At 34.3% G+C, this 16,371-nt stretch overlaps 4 protein-coding genes across 6 annotated transcripts in view; 3 read left to right on the top strand and 1 right to left on the bottom strand.

Annotated features, from left to right (window-relative positions):
- Positions 1–6,175, top strand: part of LOC110376755 (ubiquitin carboxyl-terminal hydrolase 8) — a 31,606-nt gene extending 25,431 nt beyond the window's left edge. For all 3 annotated transcript variants that reach the window (XM_064040718.1, XM_064040719.1, XM_049837807.2), the window contains 2 exons: positions 3,200–3,543; positions 4,031–6,175. In XM_064040718.1, the coding sequence (XP_063896788.1) occupies positions 3,200–3,543; positions 4,031–4,139 (453 nt within the window). In that variant the 3' untranslated portion in view covers positions 4,140–6,175. The remainder of the gene's footprint in view (positions 1–3,199; positions 3,544–4,030) is intronic.
- A 190-nt stretch (positions 6,176–6,365) lies between these two features.
- LOC110376780 (uncharacterized) lies at positions 6,366–7,603 on the bottom strand. Its single transcript, XM_021335372.3, has 3 exons — positions 7,378–7,603; positions 7,019–7,289; positions 6,366–6,561 (listed from the first exon to the last, which is right to left on the bottom strand). Exons 1-3 carry the CDS (start codon positions 7,495–7,497, stop codon positions 6,437–6,439), a joined length of 516 nt encoding a protein of 171 aa, XP_021191047.3. The 5' UTR covers positions 7,498–7,603; the 3' UTR covers positions 6,366–6,436.
- A 297-nt stretch (positions 7,604–7,900) lies between these two features.
- Positions 7,901–9,353, top strand: LOC110376752 (uncharacterized). The gene is made up of 2 exons (XM_021335332.3): positions 7,901–8,403; positions 8,733–9,353. The coding sequence occupies exons 1-2, from the start codon at positions 8,106–8,108 to the stop codon at positions 8,951–8,953; spliced, it is 519 nt and encodes a 172-aa protein (XP_021191007.3). The 5' UTR covers positions 7,901–8,105; the 3' UTR covers positions 8,954–9,353.
- A 1,927-nt stretch (positions 9,354–11,280) lies between these two features.
- Positions 11,281–15,725, top strand: LOC110376771 (protein C19orf12 homolog). The gene is made up of 3 exons (XM_021335362.3): positions 11,281–11,726; positions 12,238–12,396; positions 12,691–15,725. The coding sequence occupies exons 1-3, from the start codon at positions 11,648–11,650 to the stop codon at positions 12,915–12,917; spliced, it is 465 nt and encodes a 154-aa protein (XP_021191037.2). The 5' UTR covers positions 11,281–11,647; the 3' UTR covers positions 12,918–15,725.
- Positions 15,726–16,371: the final 646 nt, after the last annotated feature.

Genomic DNA, 16,371 nt, shown 5'->3' on the forward strand with positions numbered 1-16,371 from the left:
CAAGAAATTCCAGTACGAGCAGTTCATCTTCATCCTCAAGTAGTAGCAGTACTTCATCATCTAGTTCAAGTACACCTGTAACAAATGAATGTCAAAATACAGCCATTCCGGGCCCTAGTACAAGCAATTTAAAATCTCGAACAGGTAACCAACCTTCATATGTTCAATCACCTATACATCCGAATGAAAGTGATGTGGATCTCAGTGACTCAGATCCATCATACCACCATGCTGTGAATTTAAATCAAAGAAGTAGACATGTTTCCAGCACTAGCTCTTCGTCTTCTGATTCTTCAGTTCAACCGGAACCTTCAAAAAGTAGGAAGCGTAAAAGGAACCCTAGTAACTGGAAACAAAATCAAGTAAAAATGTCACGAAACTCCGGAAAAAGTTACAGGTCTATGTCCATATCAAAAAAATACATTCCAGCTAGGCATGTGAAAGAAACATGTACGAGCAAGTGTAGACTTAAATGTTTTGACAATATAAAAGAGGATGAGAGGTATAATCTGTTCAAAGCCTATTGGGGATTATCAAATTTGGAACTGAAGCGTGCTTTTATTAGATCTTGCATGATGGAAGTGCAACCTAGGTACAGGTACTCAAATGCTCGAAACCCTCGCCTTCCAAACAACTCCTTTTATTTCACAATAGATGGCAAAAAGATACGTGTTTGTAAATTATTTTTCATAAACACTTTGGACATAACGGACAGACAGCTAAGAACTGTTAAAAGTAAAACCAACAGCCATGGTATCGTAGAGCCTGAGCTTAGAGGAAAGCATGACAACAAAAAAAGGGTAGACCCTGAACTGCTCCAAAGCATCAGGAACCACATAGAGTTGATACCGAGGATAGAATCCCATTATTTAAGAGCGACTACAAGTAGAGAGTACATTTCCGACAGTAAAACTATAAGGGACCTCTGGACAGATTTTAACAATGATCAAAAAGAAAAAAGTTTGCCACAGTGCGACTATTGGTTATACTTGAATACTTTTAATAAAGAATTCAATATAAGTTTTTTTCAGCCGAAAAAAGACAGGTGTGAAACGTGTGTTGCGTATGAACTTGCTCCTGAAAGTACTAAAACACTGCTCAAATCGAACTATGATAAACACCTCGAAGAAAAAGAACTGTGTCGCCAAGAAAAACGGTCGGACCGTCGAAACATTGACGAGACCCACATTTGTGCTATTTATGATTTACAATCCGTCATGTTATGTCCCAGTCCAAGTTATTTTTACTATTCTTCAAAAATAAACTGCCTTGATTTCACAATTACAGAATTAAAAAATGGAGAAGATGATAAAAAGTCTTACGGAGACGTTTACTGTTATTTTTGGGACGAGACTCAGGGGCAAAGAGGAGCCAATGAAATAGGTTCATGTATTTTCGATTATTTACGAACCCTAAGCGCAAAAAACGCAGATAAAAAGTTACATGTAACATTTTACTCTGACAATTGCACTGGGCAGAACAAAAATAAAGTTATTGCTAGCCTATATTCATATGCTGTCGCTTATTTTGATAACATCGAAAGTATAACCCATAAGTATCTAATAAAAGGGCACACCCAAAATGAAGCAGATAATGTGCACAGCTTAATTGAAAAGGAAATTAAAAAGAACGAAAAAGCAGGGCCTATATACATACCTGTTCAATTTGCTACCTTGATCAAAAGCGCTCGGAAGTCTGGACCACCTTTCATAGTCAAAGAAGTTAATTATGAATTCTTCTTAAATCTCAAACTACTTCAAGAGCAGTGGGGATACAACTTCAACGAAAACTTCCATAAAGAAACAATACTGTGGAATGATCTTAAAGTACTGAAATTTGACAAAGCGGAGATGTTCCATTTTTATTATAAAACATCATACTCCGATGAGATGTTTTCTCAAATCGACATGCGTAATAAACGTAAAAAATTGATGGGGTTCAATGAAATTGTAATTAAACAGCTGTATGAGCATGCACTTGAGTTAAAAGAAAATAAAAAAAGGGATCTCAAAGATTTAGTCAGAAAAAATTTAATACCTAGTATTTACGCTAGTTTTTACAACACTTTGTAAGAAACTTTAGTTCAAATAATAATAGAACAGGACACATACGACAATTATTATTATTAGATATTAAAATAACAAACTTTAAAGGAGTATGTTGTACCAAAAAGCTAAGTCTGAATTAGTGCAATAGGCAGAGTTTAATAGTCGATTAAGTACAACTGAATTATAACCAGAATACTGTTCCTGTGGTAAACTGATAGATAAGTTATGCTACTAATACTGATTTTGATGTAATTCAAATACTTTAAATACCTAACTATTTTTATTTTGGTTATGTTTCGTTAAATTTAAGAATTCGTTATCTAAACCAGTGAAAACAGAAGGTCTCAATATTTGTATTGTCTGAGTTAAGCAGAGTTTAATTAAAATTTGATTAGGTAATACAACCGAACTATAACTATGACTATGAAGAACAAGACTGTACTAATACTACTACTATGTTAAACTGAAAAGTTAGTGCTGATATTATTGATTTGGATAAATATTTTATTAGTGTTATAGAAGAGTGATATTGATTATGTTTCGTTATAATATTTAAGAATTACTTACGTAAATGCTTGGTTTCCTACTTTATGACACGATTTTGATACTATTTTTTTAGTGTGATTATTATTACTGATCTCTATTAAGTCTAAGGAGTGATTTATTAAATGACACTTACACATACTTCACTGTTTTATTTTGCTTTTTTGAAAAAATAAACAAAATCTTAAGAATGAAACTGACTTATTTTTAGAAAAAACATATTTTTTTAAAACAAAGTTAAAAATGAACAGACCTTTACCTAAAAAGGTCAGTAGAAATAAAAAACTTCTAATACTAAAGTGACCTATTTTTTAGGTTTTTTTTTAAACTGTATTTTATACGAGAAAATCATATTTTTTAGCAAAAACTATATAATGTTTCTAAAGCTATTTAGTGAAACAATAAATTTCAACAGAAATTCATAACTTTTGTTACCATGTTTTAGTGTTATTGTAAAATGAACAGAAAATGCTTAATACGACGGACACCTTTTCGCTCTTTCCCAAAAATTTGCAATTTTGAGTTGAGTCACTTTCGTTCTCAGCGTGCGTTATGTATTTGTAGTTATGTATTGACATTGAAAAATTAAACACAATTTTCCCCAACAGGACTGCCTAAAACTGTACCTGAACGGCGAAACAATACCAGGTTGGAACTGCCCCAACTGCAAAGAGAAGCGTGATGCAGTCAAGAAGCTAGACATCTCCCGCCTTCCCCCAGTCCTGGTCATACACTTCAAGCGATTCTACGTCGATCCCAAAGAGTATATGTGTAACGCATATAGGAAGAAACAGACTTATATTGACTTTCCTCTAGAAGACCTTGATATGAGGCAGTTCTCGCTACATAGTCCGCCGAATCACTCGTACAATTTGTATGCGGTGTCGAATCATTATGGCTCTATGGAGGGAGGACATTATACGGCGTATTGTAAGAGCAGTGTTTATGGGAAGTAAGTGTTTTTGGAGTACTATTTTTATTCACCCCTTTTTCTTTATTCTTGTGATTTGTAGTCAAAAACTTCTCTTTAGGGCAATATTTAAATTTTCACTGTTTAAAGGTATATTTACTTCACTACATAGTATAAAACGAAGACGTTTTTCTGTCCCTTTGTACCTACGCTTAAAACTTCAAAACTACGCAACCGATTTTCATGCGGTTTTTTTTAATAGATAGAGTGAGTATAATAACATCCATTAAATTACCACCTGTGCGAAGCCGTGGCGGGTCGCTAGTTTAATATAATCCCTTTCTATTATTCCACTGATAGGCTTGTCTCCTATTATCCTGTAAATGAGAACAACATCGATCCAAATACAGAAATTAGACATTTTACCTTTCATCGTCATCATCAAACTTAGGACCTCCTTTTACCATTGAACTATATATTTCTATTCCCAACTGCATATAACTAACAAGCACTATATAAATCGGCGCAGATGGTACAAGTACGACGACCACGTGGTGACTGAAATCCCCTCGAGCGAAGTAAAGTCCAGCGCTGCCTACATCCTGTTCTACACGTCGTGTTCCGCGCGGCAGACGTGATGCGCCACCAAGCGCAAGCTGCCCGCCCGATAGCGGCACAAGACTCTAATACTCACCAAATTCAGTGTTTGTGAAGTGAAGTGACTGTGGTACTCACAGAATTCGAAATAGTGTTTCTTATTATGAGTAGGTTTTGTTTGGTACAGTCGGCCGCATTGTGGTGGGGTGAATTTGAATCCAACTTATGCTCTGTGAAGTGAAGTTTAGCTATATTACATTTGTCAAATTGTTTGACCGCTTTTGTGGCCGACTGTACCGTACCTATTTGGTGTGACAGTAAAAGTTGTTCATAATAATGAATATTATTTGTGGTTTCATTTGGTGTCATCACCACGTTGTATTTAACATATTTACAGTATAGTCCACTATTAGACGATTCGAATAAAATCGACTAGGCGATTATGTCGGTGATTAAAACGATTTGGTGTATCGATTAGTTAAAGACATGCCTCTATGTATATTTATTATATAAAAGACATGGACGATTTGTATTTATCATATAGTAAATACCAGTTGAGAATGCACTGCAAGCAATGTGATTAAATATTATTATGAAAGCGAGTTTTATTAATGTCTGTGATAGCGGTCATGCTGAAACAGCTGAACATATTTTAATGAAACTAGCAAAACGCATAGCTGTGTTGCTAGAATACAAACTGGAATACATTAGTCGATTGCAGTGGATTCTCGAGCAGTAGGACGTATTGTATTTATTATTTTAATATATAACTTCAATAATAAATGTAAATCTATGTGTATATCCTTCGACACTGTCTACCAGCAGTTTGTCATTCAAAATTACCAGATGGTTTTTGAGAAAAACCACGAAGCAAGCTTATAGTTTTAAACGGTTGATGTGTAAACTATGCCTTGTACAAATAGCTTTTACATGTTGCAACTATGTAGGGTTAACATTTCATTATTTATTGTAATACTTTTAGTTGGTTTTATTTCATGTTGCAGTTATTTTTGTAAAGAAAACATTTTGATTGGAGTGACATTTATTAGGTTATTTCTTCTGAGACTGTTTCCACTGTAATCTAGCCTGTTATTATCTTTCTCTTACACTTTGTTTTAAAAGTATAATTCACACTAACATTTTACGATAATCTTTAGAAAAATAACTGCGACATTTTATTCGCGGCTCATGTACATTGTACGGTTAGAAAATAGCTAAATAACCAGCAAAGTAACTGGAGTTTAGTAAATAATGTGCATAAGTTGTGTTGCATGAGACACTTCGCCGCTACATGATACGAGTGAATGAAATCCGTGAATGAACACTTAATGTTTATGAATGAAAGACTGAAAATGATTGGTATTTTACCTAGATGTATTTCATTATTGTATTTATCTGACCGCTTGTATTTTTTTACATATTGGCGGTTTAGTTAAGCAATTAGTTGTGATAACTGCTTTTTGTTCTGTACAGTCTTTTTAAGCAATTTTTTATTCATCTGTATTAAATTGTCTTAAATTATAAATATTTTTCAAGATGTTATTATGCCTGTTTTATTATTTGACAATGGGGTAGTGCCCTTTTATTTTAAGACATCTACAATGTTCCATTACAGATTTATAAATTGTAGTTATCTAAACTAATTGCTTTATTGATTCGCCAGTATGAATTGGCTGAATACGCATTATGCATCCATCATACATTTATGATAATAAGATGCACTCACTCATAATTGGTTGCGATTAATTTATATTCACCTATGTAGCAAAATGCGTACAAAGCCAACTAACCAGCATAGGATTTGATCACAGAACAGTTGTGTTCAAATATCTCACTTAATTACTCTACGTATCAAAATATAACGAATAGCAGTGCCTAAATTACCTAGAAACTTAGCACCCTTGCCGGAAGAATGTGCCATTCACAATGTTCCGTAAAGTAAAACGCAATTTGGTCTCGAAAAACATATTTTTTGTTATAAACTGTTGTATGAACATTTGTATATAGCATACATTAATGGTTTATTGTATGTAAAAGTAAATGTAAGACAAACTTTATTAAATTCTTTGTTAATATACATGTTGTTTTTTATTTATAGGGACAAAATGAAATGTATCATGATTGTCAAAAAGTTATGATATTCAACATTCATTATGGTTTTTCATGGTTATATTGACAGGATGTCAGCAATGGCTTTTTAACTATATCTACTGCATGTATGTAATAAAATATGAGTGTGTGATAATAATACTTATTACTCTTAAAAGTGAACTTAGAAATACCTTTATTTACAAATTCAGTTCAAGTTAATAGTTATGAAGATATCCTTCTGGGTACATCATTTAGACTGCATCAGCATGTTCATTTCAATGAGGCAGTTCTCCATGTCTTCATCGTCTTCTAAAGCATTGTCCAAATCATCATCATCCTCTTCTATGTCCAATGAGGCCATGTGCTGATTCGCTACAATTATAAGCAATTATTAGAAAACAATAGAAAATCAATTGAGTCTGCATGGTTCTGTTTTTTGATATCTATTCAAAATATTTTTCAATAGATGTTGCATTCATATGCCAGAAAATCGAAAAATTAGCCTTACAAAAGGGTATTTATTGGGTTGCCCAGGTAACTGGGTTAGGAAGTTGATGAAACACATAGGAAATGGTGAAGGGCGGGCATTTTGGGGGCTGTCTTTTGTAAATTTGATGATCAAAAAGTGCTGATTTTTAGCCTACTGTGAATATTGACTTTTGATTTTGATCAGGCAGCTTACCCATATTAAAATCAACTCAGCAGCTTTAGGTATATTGGATTGACCTCAAGGTCAGCTTCCAATATACCTAGGAAGAAAGCTAAATGTTTACAGTGGAGGTTGTCCATAAAAAGCTAGTGGAAATCAATGAAAAAATGCTGCACTTACTGAATACTGAGTTAGTTACAGACAGGTTGAGTTTCTCAGTGTTGCACATCTCGTCATCAATCCCTGCAACTGGACCATCTAACAGTGCTAAATTCGTCACCGGGATTATCTCAGTCAGTGGATAGTCAGGAGCGGTGGGTTTATCAGCCTCTGCAGATTGGCTCTGAGCAGTTTCACTATCCTTGTTCACAGCGATGTCTGAAGAAATTATACTCCTTAACTCTTCTCTGTTTATTGTCGCCTTCAAATTCTCTAAGTGGAGTCTTTCTATCTGAAATGTAGTTTCTATATTTCGTAATAGTTACTGTAACGAATAATACAGTTTTTACGATCTGGGTTTGTTTATAAACAATACTAACCTGTAAGCCATTTCTTTGTTGTTTAACTTTCCTTAACGCTTCTATTATCCACTTTTCCTCGGCTAGGAGCTGCGCTTCTTCAGCTATCCGTTGGTTTAAACGTGCAGTGGCCCTTTGCATGATAGAAACATAAAATTGCAAATAATTTAAACAAATTCGATGAACTTTTTTAAAATAAATAATCGACAGCCGGCTGCATTGAAGTTGCAAATGACACTGATATTTTTGACAACAAAATATTTATTTTTATTTTTGGTATAAAAGTTGTCAAGGGTTTCATTTCATAACGAGAGTATCGTTGGTTATTCAACTTTAGATTTCTAGATTTATCGCAGTCTTTCTGCAGTTATGTAAAAATCACACTGATCTTATTATCAAGAATAATCTGAAACTTTGTTGATATTGTATAAGTCTCTTTATCATTTATTTTATTGGTCAAAATCCAATCAGTTTTTCTCCGCGAATATCATCCACATTGTCTATAGTCTTAAAATTCCTCAAATACCTACGACATAAAAATATAAATGTGTGCCCTTGTTTCCAGTTTTTCAACAATTTCATTCATTCCCCGATTGTCCGGTGTGGGCTCGAGTTGGCTTTTTGGCTCACTGTAGTTTTTTTATTGTGGATAGACAGCTTTCAAACTAGCTTTAAAAACCCGGCATTACGAGGAGTAATCACAGTCACATCGTCAGTGCGTTGTTAAATTTGTAAATCTAAATTTAAAAATGGATTACGATTCAGATTCGGGCTCCGATAACGGCTACGAGTCTGTGTATACTCGTGGCACAATGTGCGGGAATGCTGGTTTGCCATTTGACCCTGCGTGCATCGAGAAAGTGATACTAAGTATCAGCGATGCTTTCGACTTCCGCGTGGTCCTGAGCGATGAGAGAACAAAGTCGGCGCTGTTGGTGACTACGGGGCTTGCGCTGGCGGGTGGTTTGATCGGCCGCCATTATGGAGGGAAAATCGGAGCGGCAGTCGGCGGCGCGGTCGGAGGTGCCTGCGGACTTGGTATCGTTGGTAAGTGAATTTTAGTCAAGTTTATTCCCTGATTCCGATGTTTTCACAGCTCTGATCCTTGCATGAATTCTCAATATTCAAAGAATCAAAAGAAATTGTTTTAGTTATCAAATTGTTTTTTTTTTGTAGTGTAGGTACATGTAGAAAATTTCCAAATATTTAATGTTACAATTACATGAATTTGGATGAATCTATTGCTTTATGTAATCAAAAAATTCCCTAAATAACAAACTAAATTAACCATCACTTGCAGTTTTATGGGTAACAACTGCGGGAAGATGATTTTTTTTAACTACCTTAAAGTCAAATAATTATTTTCTTTGTTACAGCTGTATCCATGAGGAGCATCTGGCAGGATATAAAAGAGAAGCTATCAGAACTGTTTGATATAGTGTATGACTACCTGGCAGGCTTAGGGCTGGAGGACTACAAGCGAGCGGCCATGTTCCTCACCACATCCGGTGACAAAACCCAACTTGCTATGCTCATTCTACAGACAGCGTCCGGTATCCTTGGCAAGAAAATTTTATCAAGCATCACAGCTGCATAGTATTGTATCTTTTGAAATCATTTGTATGAAGACAGAGTATTTAAATAAAAGTTGACCTGAATTGTATACTTTGATAAAATACATGTATAAGTTTTAATGACATTGGAATTGTGACTTAATTTGTATTTTTGATGAAAATAATCTACTTTTATTGTTGTGTTGATCATGATAATGAAATAAACTCAAAATATTAAGGTTGAATGAAGATGTTAGCTTTAAAATATGACTGGTGCATAATAATATAAAATGGCTGATTAATTATAAGGATTGATTGTTATTTGATAAGCATAATTGTATGAGATAAGATAATTTTATATCATGTATTGTAAAAATCAAATGTGTGTTTGTATAAAAACTATGTTAATTTGTATATGAAAGACAATAAATAATAAATAAATAATATCAATCTATATTTACTGGTTGTTTTGATATGTCCATACCTAGTTTGAACATGTATTACAAGAAAGTTGATGTTGCTAATTTGTTATAATAGTATAGCAATCATTATCATCTGCCTCACCTTTTCTCAAATATGTTGGGGTCAGCTTCCAGTCGAACGGGATGCAGCTGAGAACCAGTGCACCTACCTATCTGAACTATAGTCATTACATTCACTTGATTAATTACCACAACACTAAAAACTGCCTAAGGGCCAGGCTCCACAGTGCGGCCCCTGAGTGGTATCGCAAGGGTTTCACTCAGATAACATAAATGCATCACCAGCCCCTTTATTTAACAAACTGAGGAGTGCAAAGATCACACGAAGCCAGGGGCCCGATTCTCCTAATTTTACTTATGCGACCTTCGATTGACGTTCGACTCGATTCGACTGAAATCCAATCCCGACTCGATTACGATTGAAGCGTATGTGGCATTCCGCTATTTTTTCTTTGAAATAAACGTTTTTATCCTTTACTGTCATTCAATAATGAATGATTTTGTCTGCAAATGATTTACGATTGCAAAATGATTGTACAGCAAACTACCGTATAGACCAAAATCATTAAAATAGCAGACCAATCGCACACCAATCAAATGTCAATCGAATACGATTGGTCTTTTATTAGTAGCAGAATGCCCGATATGGTTAAAACTGCTATTACGATCATATTGCGATTCGATTTCTATTCGATTTTGTCATTATTAACTTAGGAGAATCGGGGCCCAGTAATGCTGGCGCCAGTCCTGCGGAGGTCACTAGCTAGATAATTAAACAACCGCTTTTTTTCACCAGCAGCGCTTGAAAATCTAAGGCAAATACCAAGCCTGCGATGGTCGCCAGTCTTATTGGCAGCCAGTGTCGTCTTTATGCATCTGTAAGCTATGTTTTCAGTTACATGGTCCCCTTGAGATCACCACACAAAATTAGGGGATTCCCATTTTTATTCAGAATAGTTACCCTTGAGCGATAGTACTCGTGCGATAGATAGGGAAATCCCCTTTATATGAAACTATATCGCAACATTTGTAGGGAATCCCTTACCTGTATTTTATACATGATTATTAAAATAAATTATCTACAGTCAAAAGTTTTTATTTGTTTCTAGGAATCCCCAAAATTTTGACTGTCCAGTTAAACAGTTTGCTTTTGTAATTTTAGGTGACGGCGCTGGTCAGAATCACGACCCCTTTATTTATAAACAATAGGTAGGTATCTGTCTAACATGATTGCTATCTCTAGCTTCATGTATATTTATATGAAAAACAAATTTATACTTAGACAGGTGGTTTAACCCGCATCCCGTGGGAACCTCTGCACGAACCCGGATAAAAAGCCTATAGCCTTCCTCGATAAATGGGCTATCTAACACTGAAAGAATTTTTTTAATCGGACCAGTAGTTCCTGAGATTAGCGCGTTCAAGCAAACAAACTCTTCAGCTTTTTAATATTAGTACCTAAGTATAGATTTCGTGCCAAACTAATGGCTGTTCGGAACATCGCTCAAGAAATTGAATGAATTGATGCGAATTTATTACAACTTCACGCCACCGAATAAACCAAGCTTACAAACACAGATTACTACGTGTAGCAAGCTGTTTACAAATGTCTACAGCGTCCCATGTATACAAAGACTATAAAACCACTTGACTGCGCATACAGTGCCCCGACGCTCGCCAAAAGTTAGTGATTTTGCGCGTACTATAAGGCTACGATCAGTACGATCCTTTAGTAGCGACCGTAAACTGACCAATAGTAGCCGCGGATTATGCCGCGTCCCCCCGCCCGCAGTGGTGAGTCGTGTTCTTAGCAGAAATTGGCGAGTGCGCTCTCTAGTGGTTATTTACTTTATGCATGTATACCAAAATTTCATTCAATAACATTATTGTATTGCATATTTGTTTCGAATTTTGGCTACGTGCCAAGAAGTCGTAAGTAGGTGATGTCGACAGTGTCACTACCTACTTAATGACCGATTAATAAAGATAGTAATCAAAATCTTTAGCTATCTTAATTTCGATAAACAAAAGGAGGGGAACATTTAAAATCATCCGTTAGTTTGCCATCAAGCGCGTTTGTCGCAGGACGCGACGGAACGTAAATAATTTTTTAATCTGTTTTGTTTGGACTTTTACGTCAAAGGGTTTCTGTGATGTGAATTTTTGTTTACTTGCCAAGAAATTATTATATTTTGGTTTGTTTGATTCATTTCCAATTTTGTATTTTCACACGTAAATAGTTTTTTTGATAACAAAATGGACATGCAAGTGGAAATCTATGCAGGTGATGTGAGGTACGAAAGAACATGGGTGGAACAAATAATTTTGCAATTGGGTGAGTAAAAGTTTTTTAGTTTTGTATTCGTCGAGGACTTTACGAGGACGTAGGACACTCGCTTTTGTAAAACGTAGTTAGTGAAAGAATAATATTGACGGTTTGCCAGCAAATGGGATTTGATCCTATCAATCTCTCCTTTAAAAGTTTGAAATTTTTATTAACTATTTGAATTTGAAAAAACCGAAAACTAAGCTTTGAAAATACTACTAATAATATAATATAATACTTTGTTCCCAAAATGCTACTATGTATTAATCAATGCAGTATTGTTATCTTATTAATTGAATTAAATACACACTTCATGTAGCTTAAAAATAAAATAATTTAATATCCACACATTTTTTAATTTGCATTTGTTAGTCTAACCCTCTCTTAACTTATTTCTACAAAAGTCCATCAATATTACTAAATCAAAAAATATTGTCTTTCCATTTTTTTTATATTATATAAATTTTTAAGTATTAAAATTATCATCATCTCTTCACAACACACCTTCTTTCTGTTGTAGCTGATATGTTCGATATCCGGATAGTATGGGACAGCAATGCAGCCTTACTGACTACCGTTATGGCAGTCGCTGGTGGAGTCATGGGCGGGTATGCAGGCGGACGGCTCGGAGCTGCTCTGGGTGCCGGGATTGGTGGAGCCACGGGGTTCGGAGTTTCAAGTGAGTTTTCAACTATGTTTACTTGTTGCTAAAACTTGTAATTTACGTGTATTGATTATGTGACCACTTATGTGGTCTTAAATATGGAAATTTCAAAAAGAATAAAGGAAAGTCACTATCTCAACTTTAATTACAATACCATATTAAAAAGAATATTTTTTTTTTATCTTGAACAATCGAAAGTTTCAAGAGGTGTATAGACAAAATGGGCAGGCCCAGCAGTGTGACAGTTCGGGAAAGGGAAAAATAATGTTTTTATTTATAATGTAATAAAATTACTATATTTCATTTCAGCTGTAGTAACACTTCGAGAAATATGGGCAACTGTCAAAGAGAAGCTGAGTGAGCTTCTGTACATAGTATTAAACTACCTCCGGAGGCTGGATCCTCTTGACTACCTGGAAGCCTTCCAGATCCTCATGAGGTGCACAGCAAGCCGGAGAGAGCTGGTCTTCACAATCATTGAGTTCATCGCTCAGAAGCTCAACAAGGAAGTCATGTCAAATATGATTTATCAATGAAAAGGTAAAAAACATTAACAGTAGAAACTTGTAATTTTGTTAGGTCTCAATTCTACAGTTCATTGTTTATTATCAATAATTTATGTAAACACGGGGATATTAATATATTCATTGTGGTTTGACTACATCAAAATATTGTATGTAATCCTTAATGAAAAGTTGAACACATTTCAAGTTTTAAATATTAATTGAAGAAATTGAAATTTCAAGTCTCAACGTATTGACTGGACTAGATCAAATAAAAGCTATGATGAGGCAAATAGTCAAGTAAGATTAATAAATAACATTTCAATGAATTTCAAAATTATGATTAAGATCTCTGTATCTGCATCTACAACAGTAGTCTGCTTGTAGATAGAAAAAAACAATATCTTGTGTGGTTTTAATTAATAAAAAAATGGTAGACTGCACATTGTGTGATTAGACATTAATTGCTCAAATATCTTTTAACAAAATGATAAACTTATTTTATGTATTTCTTTAGATTAGATAGTAATTCACCTCATTAATTAAATGCGGTCATGAGGAAGACGATTTTGAAGATACATAATTTATTCATGTCCTTGGTTCCATACTATGAATAAACCATATTGTTTTTGTATCAACAAAATATATGTTTGTAACAATGTACCTACATTTGTTTGTGATAAACAGAATATAGTGTAATTTTGTGATATCAAACTAATAATGAATGAGACAGGTTACAACCACTTTTTTTTCATTTTTTTTGTTGTACAAAAGTAATTTGCCTGACACAATGTTTGTCTGTTCGTATAGTGATATAAATACATGATATATACAAAATAATATTTTTATATAAATATGCATGTACCTATGTAGCTCAATTCTAAAATGTTAAACAGAACCATCCTATATCACACATAATTACCGTTCCTATTCAATGTTATCAATAATTTGCCAATAACTTAATAATTATTGCCTTATTTCTGGCCTACAATAGCACAGGTAATATTTACCTTTGCTCAAATCAAAGAATATTTGTGTTACTTTTGATAAGCAACATAAAAACTTCAAGATTAAACCGGTTGCCATCTACAAAATTATCGGCGCGATAAAATAAAACTAAATTCGTTTGGGTGTCTCTTCTCATAAACACAAAATGTATTCATTTATTCCGTTTCAATGTTGTAACTGACCTCTTTCGTTTATCGCGGTTCGCTTATCGCCTCGGCTTTGGAAGACAAACATTTGGACACTGGAATTCGTTCTTGTTTGAACTCTGTTCGGGGAATCCCCGGCCCATAGAAGGCCCACGCATCACTAACAATATCAATTTAAATTAAATTGCACTGTGATTGATTTATAATTATTAACTAACCTCAGATAAGTAATTACATTCATTATCACTCAATTAAAATTACTTAAATAATAATATATTTTTTTGTGTTTAAATTAGTTTTTAGAACTTGCTTTAAAATGATGTCCGAAAACCTGTATTACACAAGTGCCTTAATTTTGTATCGAGAAATAATGTAAAATATATAGTTGTATCTTATCAATATAGTTTTTATAAATCAAAGACATGTGAAGTAGAAAACAGTTAGCATAATATCAATTATATTGTAATAAAATATGTATTTTTGTACTTTTTTTAAGTTACCATTCTCTTAATACGAATTTCATTTTGTTTTGTCCAAATATTTTTATGTTATTGTAGTCTCAACCTTCTTACTCTTATGTTATAAATTGTTTTTCAATGGTCTCAAGCAGTGGCGTAGCGTGGGTATCTGCCGCCCGGGGCAGTTGTCGATTTAGCCGCCCCTTCCCGTGTATTTTTTTTAACAAGTGTTACTGGCCGTTTGTCATTTTTAACCGACTTCAAAAACAGGGTTTTTTTTTGTATCGACGTTAAAAATCATCAAATGACCCTTCCCGCTGTGGGTTAACAGCGGTGAGGGAGTGTCAGACTCTTACTGACTAAACACCGTCGTGTTCCTTCGAAGGCCTTTTATGTTCCAGAGCCGCGGTAACTCTTTCGAACAACCCGCAGCCCCGGCAGAAGGGGGAGGTTCTCAAGTAGATTTTTCTTTTATATCTTTGTTACTTGAAATCTTGAAGTACTGAAAGTTCCAAATGCGCGAGCGAAGCGAGCGCGAAATTTTTATCGGACTTTAACCAAAAATGACGTAAAATGTAGCCCAAACGTACTTAACGTTTTGTTTGTTGACAAATGCAAAAATAAGGGCCCATTACATAGTTTCTGAATACGCGAGCGAAGCGAGCGCGAAATTTTTATCGGACTTAAAACAAATATTACGTAAAATTTAGCCCAAACGTACTTAACTTTTTGTTTGTTGACAAATGCAAAATTAAGCGCATACAGTTTCTGAATACGCGAGCGAAGCGAGCGCGAAATTTTAATTATTTTTTATTTAAGACTCAAAACCAAAATTACGTAAAATGTGTCTCGTGTGTTTTAAGTACCTGACAATAATTAATTTTAAGTTTAAAAATTTTCAACTTTCTTGTTTAATGTTTTGTTATTGTTAGACAGTTTTATGTAGTTGCGAACAATTTTTTTTTAATTGGGTAAATTTTGCCGCCCCCTAAAAGCTGCCGCCCGGGGAATTTGCCCCCCCTGCCCCCCCCACGCTACGCTACTGGTCTCAAGTTATCTAAAGATCTTAATAAAATGTATAGTAATGTTATTTTATTATTTGTCCAAGATTTATGTTATGACAATCATGTGGATAAGCTCTTAGTTTAAGTTTGATGCAACTTTTTATTTGCTTTATTTTGTAGCGTTTTGTCAATGGTGTTGGAAAATAAATCACCTATGTTTTATAATTGTGGCTTTTTATTTGGGTTTTACATCATACGTTTGGCACAAAGTTAAGTCTTATCATGCTGACGAAAAATGTTTTCACTGTTTGAAAAGCCGTCCTGAGTAACGTAGGCTATATTTTACCCTAGTACGGGCAGTAGTGCCCACGGGACGCGGGTGTAACCGGGCAAACGGCTAGTAATAAATAAAACAACGATTAAGTTTGAATATTATATTCAGTGCAGTTTACAATACAGGAACGAGTAAGCTATCACTTCTAGTAAGGCAACTGATGACAGGTTGCATTCTCTTTATTAATATTGACGACATTTTAGGAAATAACATTTCTGCCAAGCTAAAGGTGGCTTAAGTACAGTCCCTAAATAAAATATATAAACAATTAAAGTACCTATGCGTAGGAATCAGGAAAATCTTATTGAGATTGAGATGATTCTAAATATTAAGTTTTGAAACTGGTTGCACAATTGACATTAATACATAGTGCTTTATACATTTTATTATGCTGTTTTTGTAATTTTTTTAACAATTTGAGCTTATTTAGTGTCCAGTTGTGTATTAAGGCTTTAGTTGCAATATAAATTAAATGCACATTAAAATACTGCTTATTTGTAAACAACATCTATATCTATTCTAATTTTTGTCTGTAAG

The sequence above is a fragment of the Helicoverpa armigera genome, chromosome 23 (genome assembly GCF_030705265.1).
Source record: "Helicoverpa armigera isolate CAAS_96S chromosome 23, ASM3070526v1, whole genome shotgun sequence".
Taxonomy (NCBI): Eukaryota; Metazoa; Arthropoda; class Insecta; order Lepidoptera; family Noctuidae; genus Helicoverpa; species Helicoverpa armigera.